We start from the raw sequence: 18,062 nt of genomic DNA, 5'->3' as shown, positions 1-18,062 counted from the left end.
AAGCACTGCAGAAACATTGCTACAATGTCCACTTCTGGTTTACCTGAAACTTTTTATGCATTTGTTTTAGGATGCATCCTGAAGATGAAATATGCAGCTGGGCCCCTGTGCAGGGGATGACACTAAGAACCCAAAGTGTTTGTGCCTGCAGCCATGGCCTGAGGCAGGACAGAGCTCCTGGGCTCATGGCTGAAGGAGACTGGCAGCCTGGGACAGCTCTGCAGCCACTCTGCTGCTCTTCCTCCTCTCATTGTCCTCCTCCCTCATCACCCATCCTGACCCTTTGCTACCACACAAACCCCACAGGACTGTCCAGATCATCCTTTATTCCAACAGCACATCCTTCAGCCCATGCCATGGGCACCCTGCCCCACAGGACCTGACTGTACCAGCTGTCACACAGTGCCCTGGTTATAAGTCTGAGGTGATGGCACAGCTGATAGCAAATATGCACTGCAACTGTCCAAAGGAGAATGACAATAAACCAAAAAGGAATAAACACACAAAGTCCAGAGCATCTTCCCTCATAAAGTACACATAGTCTACATGCAGGTAAGAGCTGTAATGTTATAAAAACAAACCCTGGGGGAGCAAAAAGGATCACTGTAACAACATCAAAAACAGCACAGCCAAAATGTATGAGGTTTGAACACAGCACAGGAAGGGTTAGCAAAGAAAAATATTGAAGTCACCTAAATAAACAAATTACTCCTGATAAGGCCTTTGGAAGCAAAAATGAGTGGCAAAAGTGTCTAAAATGGAAAGTTAAAAACCTCTTTTACTTCTTTTTTATTTTGTTGCATAGAAAAACAGAGAAAGAGCATTGATTACAACAATGGCTCCCCTTTATATATATACATTTCTAACATCAGCAATATACATCTTTGAATCTACTAATCACTTCTTAGTTCATGCAAATTCTGAGCTGACCCATGGCCACCAGCACAATCAGAAAGAGATAAAATGCAAATTTAAATATGGTACTAAACCATTTAGAGCAGTTTCCTACCACAGCTCACAGAGGATTTTTCTCGTCAGAGACTGACCTTGGGGTGAGAAGGCAAAATCTTTTCACTACTAGTTAGGGGAAATAAAAAGAGAAAAAAAAAAGAGGAACAATGTTAATTCATTTCCTAGCACTTCCAAAGAATTTGACTTTGTAATTTTGCTCCTGAAGTTGTCATAACATCTTAATAAACTAATCAGTCTTATAACTACTTGCAATTATAATATGCAGATCGCTCTCATCTTGCTATTAACTTTGCCTTCACATCATGAACTACAAAGTAACTTGGGGCCACACGGATGCCAAGCTCCCACTAAAGCAGAGTTTCAGTAAGCCTTGTCCAGTCACAACAGAGGGGTCTCCAGAGCTGGGATTTGCACAACACTCTCCTGTGGAGCGTGTTCCTCTCACATATGCAGAGCTTTTCCTGCTGCAATACGTGACTGCTGCTTCTTGTCCTCCTTGTCTGCCCTTGAGATAAACCTCTGTGCTTTCTGCTGCTGGATTTTGGCAGCTCTGCACTCAGCCTGGTGGCCCAGGCATGTCTGGCATCGTGTAGGTGGCTTTGCTGTCCCATGAGTATGTCCATGGCAAAACAGGCAACCAGGAAGGTGCATGTAACATCTTCAGACTTACAAGCTACTTTCAAAGCAAACACCTGTTCTGCTTTCCCATTTAATTTCAGGAGGCTGGTGGTGTGTACAGCAGACTGTTCTCTGCTAACACAGCTCTCCAGCCCTGCAGAGCTCTGCTGGCATGGAGAAGGTGCTGGGAAGGGCAGCACAGTGCCAGAGAGCAGGCACCGTGGCTGGCAGCAGGGGCACCACAGGGGTAACCGTACCACCTGCTCAGGCATGTGTGGGTAACTACAGAATCATAGAACCACTGAGATTGGAAGAGACTTTTCAGATCACCCAGTCCAAATGTCCACCCAGCACTGCTCCTGTACCCCTAAGCCACTAAACCACGTCACCCAGCCCCAGCTCCAGACACCTGTTGAGCCCCTCCAGGGCAGGGACTCCATCACCTCCCTCACAACCTGTCTTGATGCCTGACCCCTGAACAGGGAAAAATATGTTTTAATATTTAATCAGATTCTCCTGCCTCAGCTTAAAGCCATTTCCTCTGGTCCTCTCAGTGCAGACATTGCAGAGGAGGCAGGCCCCATGTCACTACAGCCTCCTGCCAGGGGGTTGTACAGAGTTGTACAGAGCAAGGAGGTCCCTCCTGAGCCCCTGGAGACTGAACAGTCCCGGCTCCCTCAGCCACTCCTCATCACACAAGGGTTCTAAACCCGGCTCCCTCAGCCACTCCTCATCAGGTGTTCTAAACCTCTCTAAATCTTGGTGCCCTTCTCTGGACATGCTCCAGCACCTCAATGTCCTTTTTAAAGCGAGGGGCCCAGAACTGCATGCAGAACTCGAGGTGTGGCTTCACCCATGCTGAGTACAGGGGATGATCACTCCCCTGGTCCTGCCGGCTAAACTATTGTTGACACAGATACAGGGAAGAGACCTGAAGGAGCTGGTGGGGTGGGAATCTGGTCACCCAGCAGCCCTTTGCTGGAGCAGCCCGGTGGTGAGGTGAGGTGAGGTAAAGTAAGGTAAGGTGGGGTGAAGTGAGGTGGGGCAGGGCAGAGGAGCCCAGGGAGGGAAGGTGCTGAGGTGTGGCAAGGTGATATGGAGCCACACATGGAGCAAGGCAGTGCTGAGGCAGCAGCTCCAGCCTCCACTGCCCCTCCTGGGCTGCTGCAGGCTAGGAAGAAACAAGCTCTGCCTATTCCATAAGGCTTCTAGAGGGCAGTTCAATAAATCAGCCCTGCAGAGACACCTTGATAAATCAGAGGGCTGGGCAATCACCAGCTGTGTGAGGCTTAAAATGGGAAAGTGCTGGATTCTGCACCTGGGATGGGAAAACCCCAATGTACCTACAAACTGGGGAACAAAATCCTGGAAAGCAGTGTCACAGAAAGGGACCTGGGGCTCCTGGTCAGTGCCAAGTTGAATATGAATCAGCAGCACCCTGGCAACCAAAGAGGGTCAAGTGTGTCCTGGGGGGCAGCAGGCACAGCATCACCAGTAGGGCCAGGGTGGGGATTGTTCTGCTCTGCTCTGCTCAGAGACAGCCGCACCTCGAGTCCTGGAGAGTTTTGGGCACCACAATATTAAGAAGATATTAAGTTATTCCAGAGTGTCTACAGGAGGGCCACAAGGATGGAGAAGAGCCTTGAGAAGCCATATGAGAACAAGCTGAGGACACTTGGTCTGTTCAGCCTGGAGACCTCATGGCAATTTCCTCGTGAGGGGAAGAGGAGGGGCAGGCACTGAGCTGTGGTGGCCGGTGGCAGGACCCGAGGGAATGGCCTGAAATTGTGTCGGGGCAGATTTAGGTTGGCTATTAGAGAAACGTTCTTCATTCAGAGGGTGGCTGGGCACTGGAATAGGCTCCCCAAGGAAGTGACCACACAACCACGCCTAACAGAGTTCAAGGAGCATTTGGACAACACTCAGGGGTACACGGTGGGATTCTTTGGGATGGTCCTGTGCGGAGCCAGTAGCTGGACTCGATGATCCTTGTGGGTCCCCTCCAACTCAGCATATTTGATTCCGTGAAATCACGGCAGCCCCGGGCTCACGGCGCCAGCGCTGCCCACCAAGGGGCCGCGGCGGTGAGGGCGCTGCCACGCTCATCATGGCGGCGGAGCGGGCACCACCCACCCGACATGGCGGCCCCGGGGAGGCTCTGACCCGGCGGCGCTGCCCGCCGAGCCTCGGCGGCGGCACCGGGAGCTGCGCGGGCACCCACCCACCCGCCGTGCGGAGCGGCCCAAGAGCCGCGGGGAACCCCGCCCGCCCTTTGCCATGCGGTGACCGAGCGGCTCGCCCGCCATCGGCGGGAAGATGTCGCCCGCTTGCCCCGGAAGCGCTCGGGCAGGCGCCAACATGGCGTGGCGGTGCTGGGCCCGCGCCGGGGGTCCGCGGCCGCACAGGTGCCGCCGGCACGGCCAGAGACGGGGAGGGTGAGGGAGGGCACAGGCGGCTGGGGCGGGCGGTGCTGACGGTTCGCATGTTTTCCCCGCAGGCTGGCGCTGCTGCTGCTGCAGCCGCGGCGGGGTTTCCGCCGGGCGCGGCCGCGGCCCGAGGAGCCCCCGGCAGCCGCCGCCGAGGCGCGGCCCGGCCCGCCGCTGCCCCGCCGCAGCCTCTGCCCGCCATCACCCACCGCCGCCGCCGGCCGCCCCTCGCCGCGCCGCCTGGTGAAGCCGCTCCTGTTCGCCGTAGGGGTAAGTGGCTCCTGGGCCGGGTGCTGTGCCTGGCTGAGGAGAGCGAGTCGGTAAGGAGCATATTCCATCGGTGTCAGGGGAATGCTTCCTCCCTGGGCTTCGCTGGCCAGTCCCTCAAAGTTAACGCAAGGTTCTTGGCTAAATACTGTAGCGTTATAATCAGCTAATACAATGTAACTTCAGCTAAATCAATGGAAAATACCGTAAAGCTATCCCAGTTTCATTCCATTTCGGTGAACTTAGTAATTTCATTGACCCGGTTTGTTTGTGAGCCTTTTTGATAAAGCATCATCTCATGACACTGAACATCAAGTAAACCTGAGGAAATGGCCTGATGATGCACAAGGAGAGGTTTAGATTAGATGTTAGGGAAAAAAAAACAGACAACAGAAAGGGTTGCAAAGCGTTGACACAGACTGCTGAGAGCAGTGATGGAGTCCCATCCCTGGGAAGTGTTCAGAAAACACGTGGATGTCCTCGAGGACATGGTGAACTCAGTGGTGGTGCTGACATTTGGACTCATGCTCTTCAAGGTGTTTTCCAGCCTTAAGGGCTGTGCCATGCTGTGAGTCCCGTGGTCAGCGGTGCCGCAGGTCCCGCTGCCGTGCTCGGGAATGGCATTGCCTGGGATGCCCCGGCCGGGGCCTGGGGCAGGCACTGAGCCTTGTCTGGTATCCCCAGTTTGCTTAGCCTTATCCAGTATCCCCAGTGCACTGAGCCGTGCCCGGTATCCCCCATTCCCTGACCCATGCCCGGTATCCCCATTCACTGAGCCGTGCCCGGTATCCCCATTCCCTGACCCATGCCCGGTATCCCCCATTCACTGAGCCGTGCCCGGCATCCCCATTCCCTAACCCGTGCCCGGTATCCCCATTCCCTGACCCGTGCCCGGTATCCCCAGTTCAGTGAGCCATTCCCCGTATCCCCAGTTCACAGGCTCGGCCTTCGGCTCCGCCGCCATCTGGCAGTATGAGTCGCTCAAGTCGCGCGTCCAGACCTACTTTGAGGAGGCTCGGGCGGACTGGATGGATAAAATGCGGCCGCAGAAGAGAGGAGAATTCAGAAAGCAGGTACACAAAACCGGGCCTGGCTGCTCACACAGGGGCTGAGCCCTGCGAGGCACAGCTTCAGCTCTCCTCTGCTGTGAGCATGGTTTGTACAACACATCCTTGTCCTGGTTGCTCTGATTTGGAACTTGCAGAAATATTGGCTGCTCAAAAAATTACAGTGGATAAGTTGCTGTGCAAGGAAAACTGATAAAATTAGTTCTAGAAAACTGTAGCTCAATATCACTGTGAAGATTGTAGTGGTAAAATGGAGAAAAATACCATCTTCACCCAGAACTGCAGGAAGGAGAGGTCAGAAGTAGGAATTTGTTCCTCTAAACTAGGTACCATTTGCCTTTTCACCATAAAAAACCTCCCAACAAATGTTCGTGCTTTATCTTAAGTGCTCTCAAAAGTGAACATGAATTCTCAGAGGACAGAACTAGATTAAATTCTCAGTCTTATGCTGAAGGCTTTTCAGTTCTCTGATTTCTGAAATGCATATCTTCACCCTCTAAACCCTTAAAAATACAAGGTTTTAGAGGGCTTTTTTACTTTAAGAGTTGACATTTCCACACAAATACTTTTAAGTTTAAGGCAGCAAGAACAAAATAAGTGCTGCAAGATTTGTCATACATTTAGTTGGCATCCCAAAAATATCAGTCATTTAGTTTTTAATTAAGTATACTTAAACCTAACCTAAACATTCATGTATGTTTAAATTTGTTCCAAGATTACTACTGGTTTGTGATAGACCAGGCTTGGTACTCATTCAGGTCTCCTTCCAAGGGAAATAGGGCTGAGCATGGAGCTGGAGAGGTTTGGGATCCTGGGACACACAGGAGCTGATTTTTTAATGTGCATGGTGCACACCAGCACTGCTGTGGAAGTGATGCATAGGTAGTCACTCACAATCTCATGTGGAAAGACCAGTGCCCACCAGTTCATGAGAAAAATATGTTAAAGCTCCTGAAATCCTCTTTTTTGGGGAGATGCCAATTTCCTATTTGGTAGGGAATATCTCTGGTTAGTTCAGATCACCTGCTTGGTTGTGTCCCCTTCCAACTTGTTGCAACCTGCAGCTGCAGAGTGAGAAATGCAAAAGATCTTGAAGTTGTGCAAACACAGTTCACCAGAATGTAGAACATTAATGTGTTCCCAGTACTGCCTTGATCAAAACTCCAGACCACAGAGCCATGTATAAGCTGCTAGAAAGAAAATTACCTTTATCCCAGCAGACTTTCTTGTTTGGTGTATATGAATTGCAGGGGAGATTATGATCAGCACTTAATATTTTAAAATAATTATGTCTTTGCACTTTTGTTTTCCTTCAACATTTGAAGGGGAAGATGTGGTGATTAGCTATCCAAAAAAGAAAACTAAACTGCACTGTTGTTAATAGGCTTAAACTCCCAATCCCCATCTTCAATGGGTAAGTTCTATTTCTAAGAGTTCAGGATTCCTCCGTTGTTTCTGAGGGCATATAATCCTTGTATTTTAGAAAAATCATATCTGTTCTGTGTTCTTATACTGAAGACTATCCTCTGCCAGAGAATTAAACAAAAAATGCAATGAACTTGTTACTTTGATGTGAAACAGTGAATACTTTCTTTCATACAGCATTACATCCCCTGCCTCCAACCTGCAGATAATTTTTATGACATTGTCCCCATCAATATGGTTGGAAGGTCATTGAGGTAGCAACAAAATATATGTGCAAAATGATTACAAAAGCTGAGGAAGGGCAAGGGGGGTGCAATTTGTCTGTGGGCTGACTGCACTCAAAATAAACTTTTTCAGGGGTTTTAAACTTGGAGGAGGGCTGGGTGAACTGGACGCAAGGGGGAATGGATTCCACATCTTGTGAGCCACCTCTGCAAAAGTGATCCTGGCACAAAAGTGGCATCACTCAAAGGTGGGTGGTGTGATGTTAGACAGCATTAGGGTGAGGCTTAGTCGAGGCAGGATTTATGCTAACTTTGGCTAATCTGCTAAAGTCAGCATTATGGGCTAGATCTTTGTTTAATGCAAGCAGGGTAAACCCACTGGAGTTGTGCAAAAGGATATAATCCAACTCTTTTTGGAGAAACTCTTCATCCATATTGGGTATTTTATGAAAAGGAGGGTAGATAGCTGTTCTTCAGTAAGGAAATGTCAACTTGAAAAGCTAAAGCAATCAGAAGTAAAAAAAATTGAAACCAATTTACTTCACAGATTTCAAACAGATGCTTTCCATTCTTAAAAATGCGTAAGCTTTACCTGGCTGTTTCTGAAATTGCAAGTGCTTCATGGTGGCATTGATGCACTACACTTCTGTTCCAGGTTAACAGCTGGTGGAATAACCTGACTGAGGGTCAGCGGACTGTGACAGGTTTGTGTTAGCTTACAAGTATTAGACATTCACAGGAAGAGAAATATGGCAAACAGGTACAGTATACTAAAACAGATGGCTTTCATACCCTGTTTAGGTTGTTGGGCACAAAGCATGTGGAAATTTACACCTGCACATACACTATTTCTGCTACCACTCCTTCTCACAAACTAATTTTTGTATGCCTTAACAAAGTTCCTGTGCATCTGTGAGAGAGTGTGGAGGATTAAGTAGAATCCTCCCCCAGCAATATTTTGCTCACGAATTATGAAAAACAGCAAATGCTTTTAGAAGAAATAGGTGGATATATTCCAGTGAAACGTGGGAATTAAAAATTCCCTAATAGTTACATATTTGCAGTATGACATATGAAAAGTAGCAAAAAATTAGCCTTTGAGCTTTCCTTTGGTTATAATGTAGTTTTGATTGGTTAGCCTAATGCCAAATCCCTGAGATAAAAGTAATGTGTGAAACAAAATTGATGAGAGCTTGATTCAAATCCAGTAGCTGAGCCCTATCTCCTGCTATGTATTCTACATTAACCTGCTAATACTGAATCTGTATTAGCAGGTTGTTAGTGTAAGGTTACTTAAATGCCATTTAAGTTGTTTCACCTTTCATATTTCCTGGTATTATAGAACAGTTTACCTAAATGCTTGGACAGAAATAGAGAAGGCACTTTAAACAAGAAATAATATATTTTCATTATGTTTCCAATAATTTACACTCCTATTCAAAGTAAAGTAAGATAGCAATAACATCTGTGAAGTAAAAAGCTGTATTTGCTGTCTCCCAAAGGTCACAAAGCCAATTCAACTTTGTAGTTTTCTTAAAACCAAAACTCCCCTCCAGAAATGGACAGGATATGTACTGTGTATTTGAATGGTTCCCCCAGTGTTCTCCTCTTGTGCAGTGAAATGCAACTGTGCAGAAGATCAGTGGCATTTGGAAATAAATAGCGAGAGGGGCAGGAAATGGGACCTCTTAGCTGGCTCCTTTTTCATTGATTCTGCAATAGAATGTAGCAGTTTGAAACCATAGCTTGAACCTTCTCAGCACAGATCTTTGTGGACTGCTGGATTCATTACACTGTGTGTTAGAACAGTTGCAATTAAATGTCATATTTCTGAAAGACTTCCTCTATATAAATGTAGCTTTCAGTGTTTTTCATTGCTTTTTCTAAACTGTGTACAAAGTAAGAAGTGGATATTGCTTTTTATGGAATTGTGAAGAAAAAGTACAATTCTACAAGCTGTCTTTTTAAATACTTGCTTTCAGTAAGCATTATGGTGTATTACATTGCTAATTTGCTTTTATACTTTCTTTACCCCTCTTGTTAGGTATCATAGCTGCAAATGTCTTTGTGTTCTGTTTGTGGAGACTGCCTGGCATGCGACGGTTTATGTTTACATACTTCACCTCAAATCCATCCTCCAGTAAGTGAACAATAATTCAGGTGCCTTTCCTACACAGAGGTGTGACAGAGCCTCTGATGATACTGCAGAAGGCTCAGGTGCATTTGGCTTACTTGAAGCTCCATCACCCACAAGCAATCTCAGTCATGCTCAAACACATTACTCCATCTAGGCAGGAAATGGTTTGAGTGGAACAATGTTAGGAGTAATGGATCTGATTTTCTAAAACAAACACAACTGGTGCTGTTCTAAATATTGTAACGTCAGAACTGTTGCCTGCTCTCTGGCCTTTTCCTGCCTGCAGTGGGATGCAGCTCCTGCCTGAATAAAGGTGAGAGGGGCTTTTCCCAGTGACAGCAGCCAAACTGCTTTCTTGGACAGAGTGCAAATCAAGGCACTCAGTGAAGGAGGACAATAAGCTGTACTACATAATGCCATTCATAAACTGGACTCAAATGTGATTATTTCCCCCTTTTAATGTTCTGTGGGATGCAGACAGAGCCATCATCAGTCATGTGCATGCATGCTTTCATCAGTAGACAAGGATTAGTCTGTAGGTTGTGTACAGTCCTTGCTTCAAAGCTGTGCTTTCAATCACATTGGGAAAACCCAAACAAACCCAAGCACCAACTTGGCTTTCACTGTGTGTGAAATGTGCTGAAGATATTAACCTAGGAAAAAATTTAGTAATATTTAAAAAATGGGGTTTCATTTTTACACCAGAGAAAAGAATTAAAAGGACAAGGAGACAATTATGTTTGGAAGGTACTTCCTGCTACATCTTAATTTCTGCTGAAAAAGTGGAAACTCAGCCAGTTCCCCCACACACTCCAAAGCTAAAGATATCTGCTACCCAGATCTGAGCCTGTCACCCCAAACACTCCTGTTCTAAATAATGTTGACCTTCAAACCTGCTAATTGGCTTGTTTGCATTTTCAAGGCTGCTATTTCAGTGAGGAGAGCTAGTAGCTTTTGCAGAAAGGAAAACTGTTTTTTCTGTGAGGTCATCTATGTTGCAAATTCATTCTATATGGCTGCTCATGTATTAAAAATCCTTCATCATATACATATATAAATGAAATACCTTTTTTCTTTTTCAAAGCATAGGGCATATGTCATAATGTTTTCTATGAAACAGTCCCCAGTAGGTAACTAAGACTATTATTACAACTTTTCAAGTGTTTTTAGAAGTAGAATGTTTTAAAACACTTACCTTGCATATCTTTGGGGTATATGTTCTTGCTTTGCAAAAGGCATTGCTTGGAATTTGAAATTTGTTCCATTGCTGGGTTTACTTCCTAGCTTGTATTTGAGAATCTAGGCATAATTATCCTATAGTGTCTCTTGATACATTTCTAGTCTATATGATGTGTAAGTTGAAGCAAATTAAAATACTGACTTCATATGCATTGCTTTTCTCTTTTGTAGGAGCCCTGTGTTCTCCCATGCTGCTCTCTACGTTTAGTCACTTCTCTCTCTTCCACATGGCAGCAAATATGTATGTTCTGTGGAGCTTTTCCAGCAGCATTGTCTCTCTTCTGGGCTGTGAGCAGTTCATTGCAGTGTACCTTTCTGCTGGTAAGGTTAAATATATTATTAATTACATATATTATTATGTATATATAATATATATATATATTATATATATAATAATATATATATAATTATATATTATTAAATATATTATTAATTAAATATATTATTAATTAAATATATTATTATTTACAACACTTAAAAAATATAAATATGTGTTCAAAAAGTAAAATGTGTGCTTGGTTAATAGATACATGATGACAGATGGCCATTGTTCAGTCCCACACATTGCTTTATACTAAAGGCAGTACTACTTTGCTGTCATACAGATTTTTGGTGGGTTTAAGATACTGGGCTTTGAAATATAAAACTGTATCTGGTTTTAATTCCTGCTTTACTACCAAAATCAAACAGCTGTTAGTACAGTCTCTTGGAATTTTTGTGACAAGAGATGACAGTTAATTTGTACTTTCTGCATTGCTGCCATGATTTTCAGTAGTAATTTCTCTTTTTCAGGGGTTATCTCCACTTTTGTCAGTTACGTCGCTAAAATGGCCACGGGAAGGTTTGAACCATCCCTTGGAGCTGTAAGTACCTTGGAATATGAGAGACTCATCATGATCTCTGAAGCCAGTTTGAAAGCCTGCTCTATCCTTTCACCTCTTTAAAAGCCAAGAGTACATGTGGGGTAATGGACACTAGAAAGGTTTACCAGAGTCAAGTAACCAGGTACAAACTGGTTCTCCTGAACTGGTTCTCCTGTGCAACAGCTTGTCTGTTCTTCAGAAATGTTCCCTCTGCTGCAGCAGCTGCCTAGAACTAACATCCCTTAGTGCTGAAGGTTGGAAATGAGTCCTGAACAGCAGGAGCTCTTGTCCCTGAGCAGATCAGTTATGTAACATTTTATTGCAAAAATGGTATTTTGTAATTGTGTAGCAGTCTTCTCTAATTAAAAATAGAATACTTTGGAAAGAGATAATGTAATCAGACAATCAAACTCAGCATGTGATCCCAGTGGAAGTTGTAGGGCATGCTGTGCAGGAAGGGCAGCACTCCTGCCAAAAGTCTCACACGATGAACAATATGAGGCAGGCTGAGGAGCTTCTGTAGCTGCCAATTCTTTCCAAGTGTTTTTAGTAGTAGAACATTTTAAAACACTTACCTTGCATTACATTTGAGGTTAACCTAGGCATTTGCCAGGTTTTAAAGGCTTAACTTACTAAACTGAATAATTTTGATAAAAGCCCAAAGTCAGATTCTCATTATTCTGTTAGAATGAAAAAAACTCTTTAGCTGTGCTGAAGTTAGAACTTTTGGAAATACTGTATGTGTATTGTCCTTTTGTCTTATGAATGAATTATATCAGGAGCAAATTGCTTTCCCTTAGTCTTACTGATCTGAACTTACTGAAATTACCACACAGTGCATTAGTTTGCTGCATTCAGAGCCTTTCCACTGAGATTATTTCAGGGATACAAAACCCCATGGTCAATTTAACATGGTACAGTCCAGGGAGTTACTTGTTTCATTGACAGAAGATTTTTGATCCTGTCCATCTATTCTTTTCCTTGGTTTTGTACAAGCTTCAGAATGATTTTGCTTCATCAGATATGTCTATGCTTGATTAATAAATATTAGATTTCTAGGGTTTACTTGAGAAACAGCACATTTCCAGAAATCATTATCTTAAATTTAGGATTGGGTATTTCTTAATTATGTTAGAGGATTTGAAGGATGTTTTTCTCCAGTATTTATAATTCCAGATATTGAAATTAAATAGTGGTGTGTTGTTTTATTTTTATTTGGAACTTTTCTGTGATGACAGAAGATGGATGTACTTTGAGTTTTGCCACAGGGCTGCATTTGGAAATAAAAGCTAAAAGGAAAACAGATTCACATGTAGAAAAATATATTATCCCTTATGTAACATGTTAGCTTGCTTTGATGTATTTTCCTGTGTTTGCAGTCAGGAGCTATAATGACTGTCCTTGCAGCCGTGTGCACGAAGATGCCAGAAGCAAAACTGGCCATCATCCTCCTCCCAATGTTCACATTTACAGCAGGAAGTGTAAGTGCCTTTGGACTTCAAAGAAATGCTACTCTCAAAACATTTTCCCCTTTCTCCTCAGTATCCTCTTCCTCTGTGTTTCTAAGCTGTTAAATTTACTTTGAAAGAGAAGAGGGCTCATAGAAGTCACAGGGAATTCTGAATTGGTGCAGCCTAGCAGAGGCATTACAGCAGAGTGTGGTGAATTCAGAATTATCTTAAATCCCATCCTCCAGGGGTCTGTTTCAGATCTAATCCCAAGAAGTGAAAGAAGCTGGGAGGGAGTCAGGTTCACCTGTCTGAGGAAACCTACATACACATCCTCTCCTTTCTGATGGGTGATATTTTTATAGCAGCACTTGAAACAGGCTGATGTAAAACTGGCACATAGTCTTTAAAGAAAAATTTATCAAGATGAGAAACACAGAATTTCACTTCTTGAGATGATATTCCAGCCCTGGAGGAACATTTGCCTTCTCATATCATCTTTTGATACTTTCAGGAGCACATTTGGAATTAGAAGTAGGCTCCTAAGACTTGTCTTTGTGTGTAGTACTAGGACTCCTTTTTTTTGTTTCATTAAGTTGTTTTATGCACATCCACTGCCACATTTAAGAAAAGCTTCTCATGTATATCTCAACTTGCTTTAATAAGTTAATTATGTTTGGTCCACTGCTTAAAGGTGTTTTACTGCTTAAAGCAGTTAAGCCAGGTCATTCCAAGATCATGAGATTTAATACTCTTTGTAAGTGAAGCTTATAGATTTGAACAAACATTCTCAGATGTAGCCTTCATGTTTTTCTTGCAATTCTGCTTGGGTTGACCTGGGGTTTTTTGCATGCTACCCTTTAACTGCATCTTTCTTTAAAAGGTGGCCAGGGTGGAAACACAGGCAGAGCCACAGAGAGCATTGCCATGGGCAAGTGCTCACTGCAAAACAGGAGCAATATCAGCTATTGCATAGAAGCATTGGAATGATTTTGGCCCAACTATGTAATTGTATAATTGTTTATCTAAACTTTACATAGTCCTTTAATCTACCTTACCTATACTGTGATGAGCTTTCAAATGAAACAAGCCAGTGTAACAATGGAGTTTCTATTCTAACACTCATGCTTAAGGAAAAGTCCTGCCTAAAGTACCATTTCATCCTAGCATTAAATCTGTCAGTCTTTATGAAAGGAGGCATTTAGTAAAGTCTTGTCTGTTGACAGTTCTGGTGCCTTTGCCTCCTGAAGATGGTACAGCAGCAGCTCGTGCTGCTCTGCTGTGGAGTTGTTCACTGCCTTTCTGATTTTCTGCCTTCCAACCAATGTTTCTATCAGATAAGATAACAGGGCTGCTGCCCCACGTGTTCCATCCACTAGAGAGTTGTGTTCAGGAGCACAGATGCACATAAATCTAAGCTACAGCAGAATTAGAGAATGAGAATGTTGCAATTACATATTTTGTGTCTTTTATAGCACGTGCTCTTTCAAGTAATTTTTGTTTACTCCTGACCCAAGTTTGGAATGTATTTGTAGCTTTAAAAATGAAGATTGGAAGAGACTGAGTGCTCAGAAAGGACACATCCCACCTTGCACTATTCTGTAGCTGCTCACATCTGTATTTTGACAGCACAATACAGTTGGAGACTGAGTCTCTTGTTTTAAAACAACTTTTTTACAGTAATTTCTTTGATATAAAATCTATAGGATGTTTTTGATTCCAAATTTTTGCTCTGTGCTAGAATAGAAAACTGTTTATCATTGGCCATTTTGTGCTGTGACTGATCCTGTCCATTCCATGTTCTCTCATTTCTAGGCTTTAAAAGCTATAATTGCATTTGACACTGCAGGGCTTGTTTTAGGCTGGAGACTTTTTGACCATGCTGCACACCTTGGAGGAGCTCTCTTTGGAATGTAAGTCTGTATTTACTAACTGTTTTGTATTTAATTTAATCCTGTATTTTTCTCTCTTCCTATATTGCTGTAGTGTGGGGTTTTTCTGTAAAGTTGTCTTTAACTAGCAATGAGTACAACTCAGTGTTACCCTTTTAGTGCTGTACATTTTTGTGGAAAACATTGTTAACTGATGAGCTGAAAGAACTGAGCTGAACTGCCACAGAATCATGGATTAAATGTCAGGTGTTCCTGTAACCTGGGCTGGCTGTTTCTGTCCTGCACTTGCCAGCACATTGAAGAGAATCACAGGGCAGAAAAGATTCCCACAAAACACAGAATAGACAAATTAAAATAACTTTAAAGAGCTAAAAAAATGTCTTTGTGTCAGTGTTTTTCCTCTAATTGCAAATTTACCGAGAGCTACAGAGTTAATAAAAGCTGAGGCCAAATTCCTTTGAGCAGCCTCTAGTGCAGTTTTCTCAGTGTTGCTGTATTGCCTTTGTGGGGACAAATTAGTAAATTAGTTCTTCCTAATTAGTAAGAACTACTAGAAACAAGTTTGTAGGAAACAGTTCTGTATTGTTCCATGTTTGAACTACATTGAATTTTTCCCCTTCTACCCAATTGCAGACCTGTTGCTAGGTGCATTTTGAATATTTTATGTAGGCATTTGAAAAGCCTACCTGAGATTTCACTAGGCCACATTTAAAGGCAAACCAGCTTGTAGACCAAATAGTTCCCTGTTTCTTGGCTTTGGTATCAGTGAGCTCTGTGCTGTACAGCCTCCTTTTCTCCCTGTCTCTGCTATCACAAATGCATGATGTAGTCTTGCTGATTCAGAACTGCTTTCTGCCCTGATGGATCTGAATCAGCTTGTTCATTGTGAGGAGGAACAGTCTGCATTGGTGAGGCAGATTCACATGTTAAAAGAGGATAGCAGTTGCAGTAGAAATGGTCTGGAGCTGGCAAGTGTCTTGCTTTCCTCACCTACATATTTATACCTGTTTGTTCTACTCAGTGATGAGTTTGATCACTTTATGCTAAAAAAGAAAGGGCCTTGTTTAGGACCTATGTTGAATGGCCAAAGTATTTTCTGTACATTGCCTCCCACTTTAGAAAGCAGCTGTCTGATTTAAAGGGATGGCCAGTTCACTGGCTGCTGGCTCACAGAAAAGGGCTTTTGTTCCTCAGGATTCAGGTGTGGAGCTGGGCTTGGCAGAGAACCTTCAGCCTATTTCCATGTGGTTGCTTCCCCTCATGCCTCTCCTCTATAACCTCCATTGCTAATCACTTATATTGATATTCATGTATTAGCATGTATAATTGTCTGGGAATATAAACAAAGCTAGAACACTTTGATAGATTCATCTTTAGGTGCAAATAGAAGAGAATTCATTTTGAATGGAACATGGTTGTTCTTTATGGGGCAGTTGTATTTATATAGGAGAAGAAAGAACACTTTTCCTTGGTGTTGTCAGTGAGGATCAGCACAAGCAACACAACTGTTTTAACAGTCTTTTATATGGAGATTTTTTTTATGCCTTTCTAAGTGGAAATCACAACAGCTTGAAATTAAAGGCAGGAAAACTGTTCATTCTCAGGACTGAGACAAACAAGAACAACAAAGTTAACTGTTTGCAGTCAAGAGAATGAGTGGCTTACCTTCTGTTTTGCAAGCACGTTGTTCTTTGTGCCTTACTTTATCTTGTCTCTTACACTGAGTATTTCCTGGGTTTCAGGCTCAGCCTGTTTTCCCTCAGATGCAGAGGGAAGTCACAGTTAACTTTAACCATGGCTTTCTTTCCCAGGTGGTATGTGACTTATGGCCACGAGCTCATCTGGAAGAACAGAGAACCCCTGGTGAAAGCTTGGCATGAAATGAGGACAAAGAACACAGGAAAGGGAGGAGGTGGAAGATCTAACTGATTCCAATCCTAGAGTTTCCTCGTGCCCAAGTGGTATCTTACTTGAAGACATGGGATTGAATTGGTTTGGAAGGTGTTTTTGCTACTCCATATTAAGCCTCTAAGGAGCTGAAGTTTCTGATGTAACAAAATTATGTTACAAAAATTCATACCCATAGAAAATGAACTCTTTCAAAGGTGGAACAATAAAGGTTTTTATCCTATTGCTTTCTGAAGTAACAGTCTGCATTACCTTTTTAAAGGTGGAATAAAACATGTTTTTCAATTAAGTGACCTAAATCTCTGTTAAAGAAAAAATGAAAATGGGATGCAACTAGTTAATATTAGCAAGATAAACATTTTCAGAACTGAAGAATTTAATGGATCACTGACCCCTAATGTCTTCCAGACAATACAAGGTGCTTTCCTAGAAGGGAAAGTAGGACTCAAATAAGGCTAATTTGGTGAAGTTCAGTAGTTTTTGTTGTTGAAAATATTGGATGAAGTGAGGCAGTGGTCTTGTTTGATTTGAAAGTTGAAATACATGTAGCAAGAGTGGATTGCTTGCCAAGGCTTATGTAACTGGTTTGATGGTCCAGCTTTGTCACCTGTGGTTTATTCAACTTGTGGTTTTCTTTTCTGTTGAGTTCCAGCAAGCTTTTAGATCTTATTAGATTTTACTACAATGATATATCCTTTTCATAATGACATGCAAGGGAAGAATGACATCCTGTGGTTTTTGATATTCTACCATGAGTTACACTCCTTTCTGTATTCTTTCACTACTTTGATTTGGGGGTGGGGTAGAGGGATATTCTTTAAGCTGTGCTGTATTGCTAGTTTTCTTTAAGGTTTTTCTAAGAACTTTAAACCTGTACCATATGGTTCAGAATCTGCCAGTTTTAGAAAATAAGCAGCTTCAGCAAAAATAGATGAGGTGCCTGAAATCAGCAATGCTGTAAACAAAAGTAACTGCTAAAGTAAACCTGAGGGTAGTACCATGACCAGTGTTCCTATTTACAAGTAAAAACTGGATTTGGGGTGTGCTGCTGCTCTGTGCCTGTCGTGCAGGGCTGATCCTGAACCCATTGCCAAAGGCTGAGGAATCTGCCCAGACACAAGCTGGTGGCTTCAAGCCCTTAACTCTTTCCTGTCAGCTCTTAGTCCTTCCACAAGGACTGACCTGCCAAAGAACATGTTGCATTTGTAAGAAGCAACTTAGGTGTTTTTACTTTATAGCAGTGCCTCACATAAAATACATTTCTGTGGGGAAAGGGAATACATAATGCTAAGTGGCACCAGCTTTAATAAATGATGGAGTACAAAATTGGTGTAAACTCCCTGTCCCAGGCCAGTGCTTGTTTAATTTTTTCTCTTCATTAGAAAAATGAGGCACTTGAGGCTGTGTAACTCCATGTGCCTGGTGACGTAAACACTTGAAAATGAAGGAGCTGGAGTAGCCAATATTCCTCTGCTCTGCTCCTGGAGTTATCTGGCTTTCAGTCTCCAGTCTGTCACTTACTCCCCTTCCCTGCTCTGTGCTGGGGTATTCTGGCCAAGCATGGCTGTTGCCAGAG

The 18,062-nt window shown here is 43.2% G+C and overlaps 1 protein-coding gene across 1 annotated transcript; it reads left to right on the top strand.

Annotated features, from left to right (window-relative positions):
* Positions 1 to 3,794: 3,794 nt before the first annotated feature.
* Positions 3,795 to 16,721, top strand: PARL (presenilin associated rhomboid like). The gene is made up of 10 exons (XM_074546775.1): positions 3,795 to 3,995; positions 4,088 to 4,286; positions 5,216 to 5,356; positions 7,655 to 7,703; positions 9,044 to 9,139; positions 10,547 to 10,696; positions 11,168 to 11,238; positions 12,618 to 12,719; positions 14,502 to 14,599; positions 16,390 to 16,721. Exons 1-10 carry the CDS (start codon positions 3,907 to 3,909, stop codon positions 16,505 to 16,507), a joined length of 1,113 nt encoding a protein of 370 aa, XP_074402876.1. The 5' UTR covers positions 3,795 to 3,906; the 3' UTR covers positions 16,508 to 16,721.
* The last annotated feature ends 1,341 nt before the right edge of the window (positions 16,722 to 18,062 follow it).

The sequence above is a fragment of the Zonotrichia albicollis genome, chromosome 9 (assembly GCF_047830755.1).
Source record: "Zonotrichia albicollis isolate bZonAlb1 chromosome 9, bZonAlb1.hap1, whole genome shotgun sequence".
Classification (NCBI taxonomy): Eukaryota; Metazoa; Chordata; class Aves; order Passeriformes; family Passerellidae; genus Zonotrichia; species Zonotrichia albicollis.
The sequence above is the reverse complement of the archived record's forward strand: the minus strand, read 5'-3'. Positions and strand labels throughout refer to the sequence as shown.

Excerpts from the sequence above, each read along its gene's own strand:
- PARL (XM_074546775.1), top strand. The coding sequence starts at position 3,907 with ATGTCGCCCGCTTGCCCCGGAAGCGCTCGGGCAGGCGCCAACATGGCG. Across the intron at positions 3,996-4,087 it reads GGGGGTCCGCGGCCGCACAG|GCTGGCGCTGCTGCTGCTGC; the intron begins GTGCCGCCGGCA and ends TTTTCCCCGCAG. Across the intron at positions 12,720-14,501 it reads TCACATTTACAGCAGGAAGT|GCTTTAAAAGCTATAATTGC; the intron begins GTAAGTGCCTTT and ends TCTCATTTCTAG.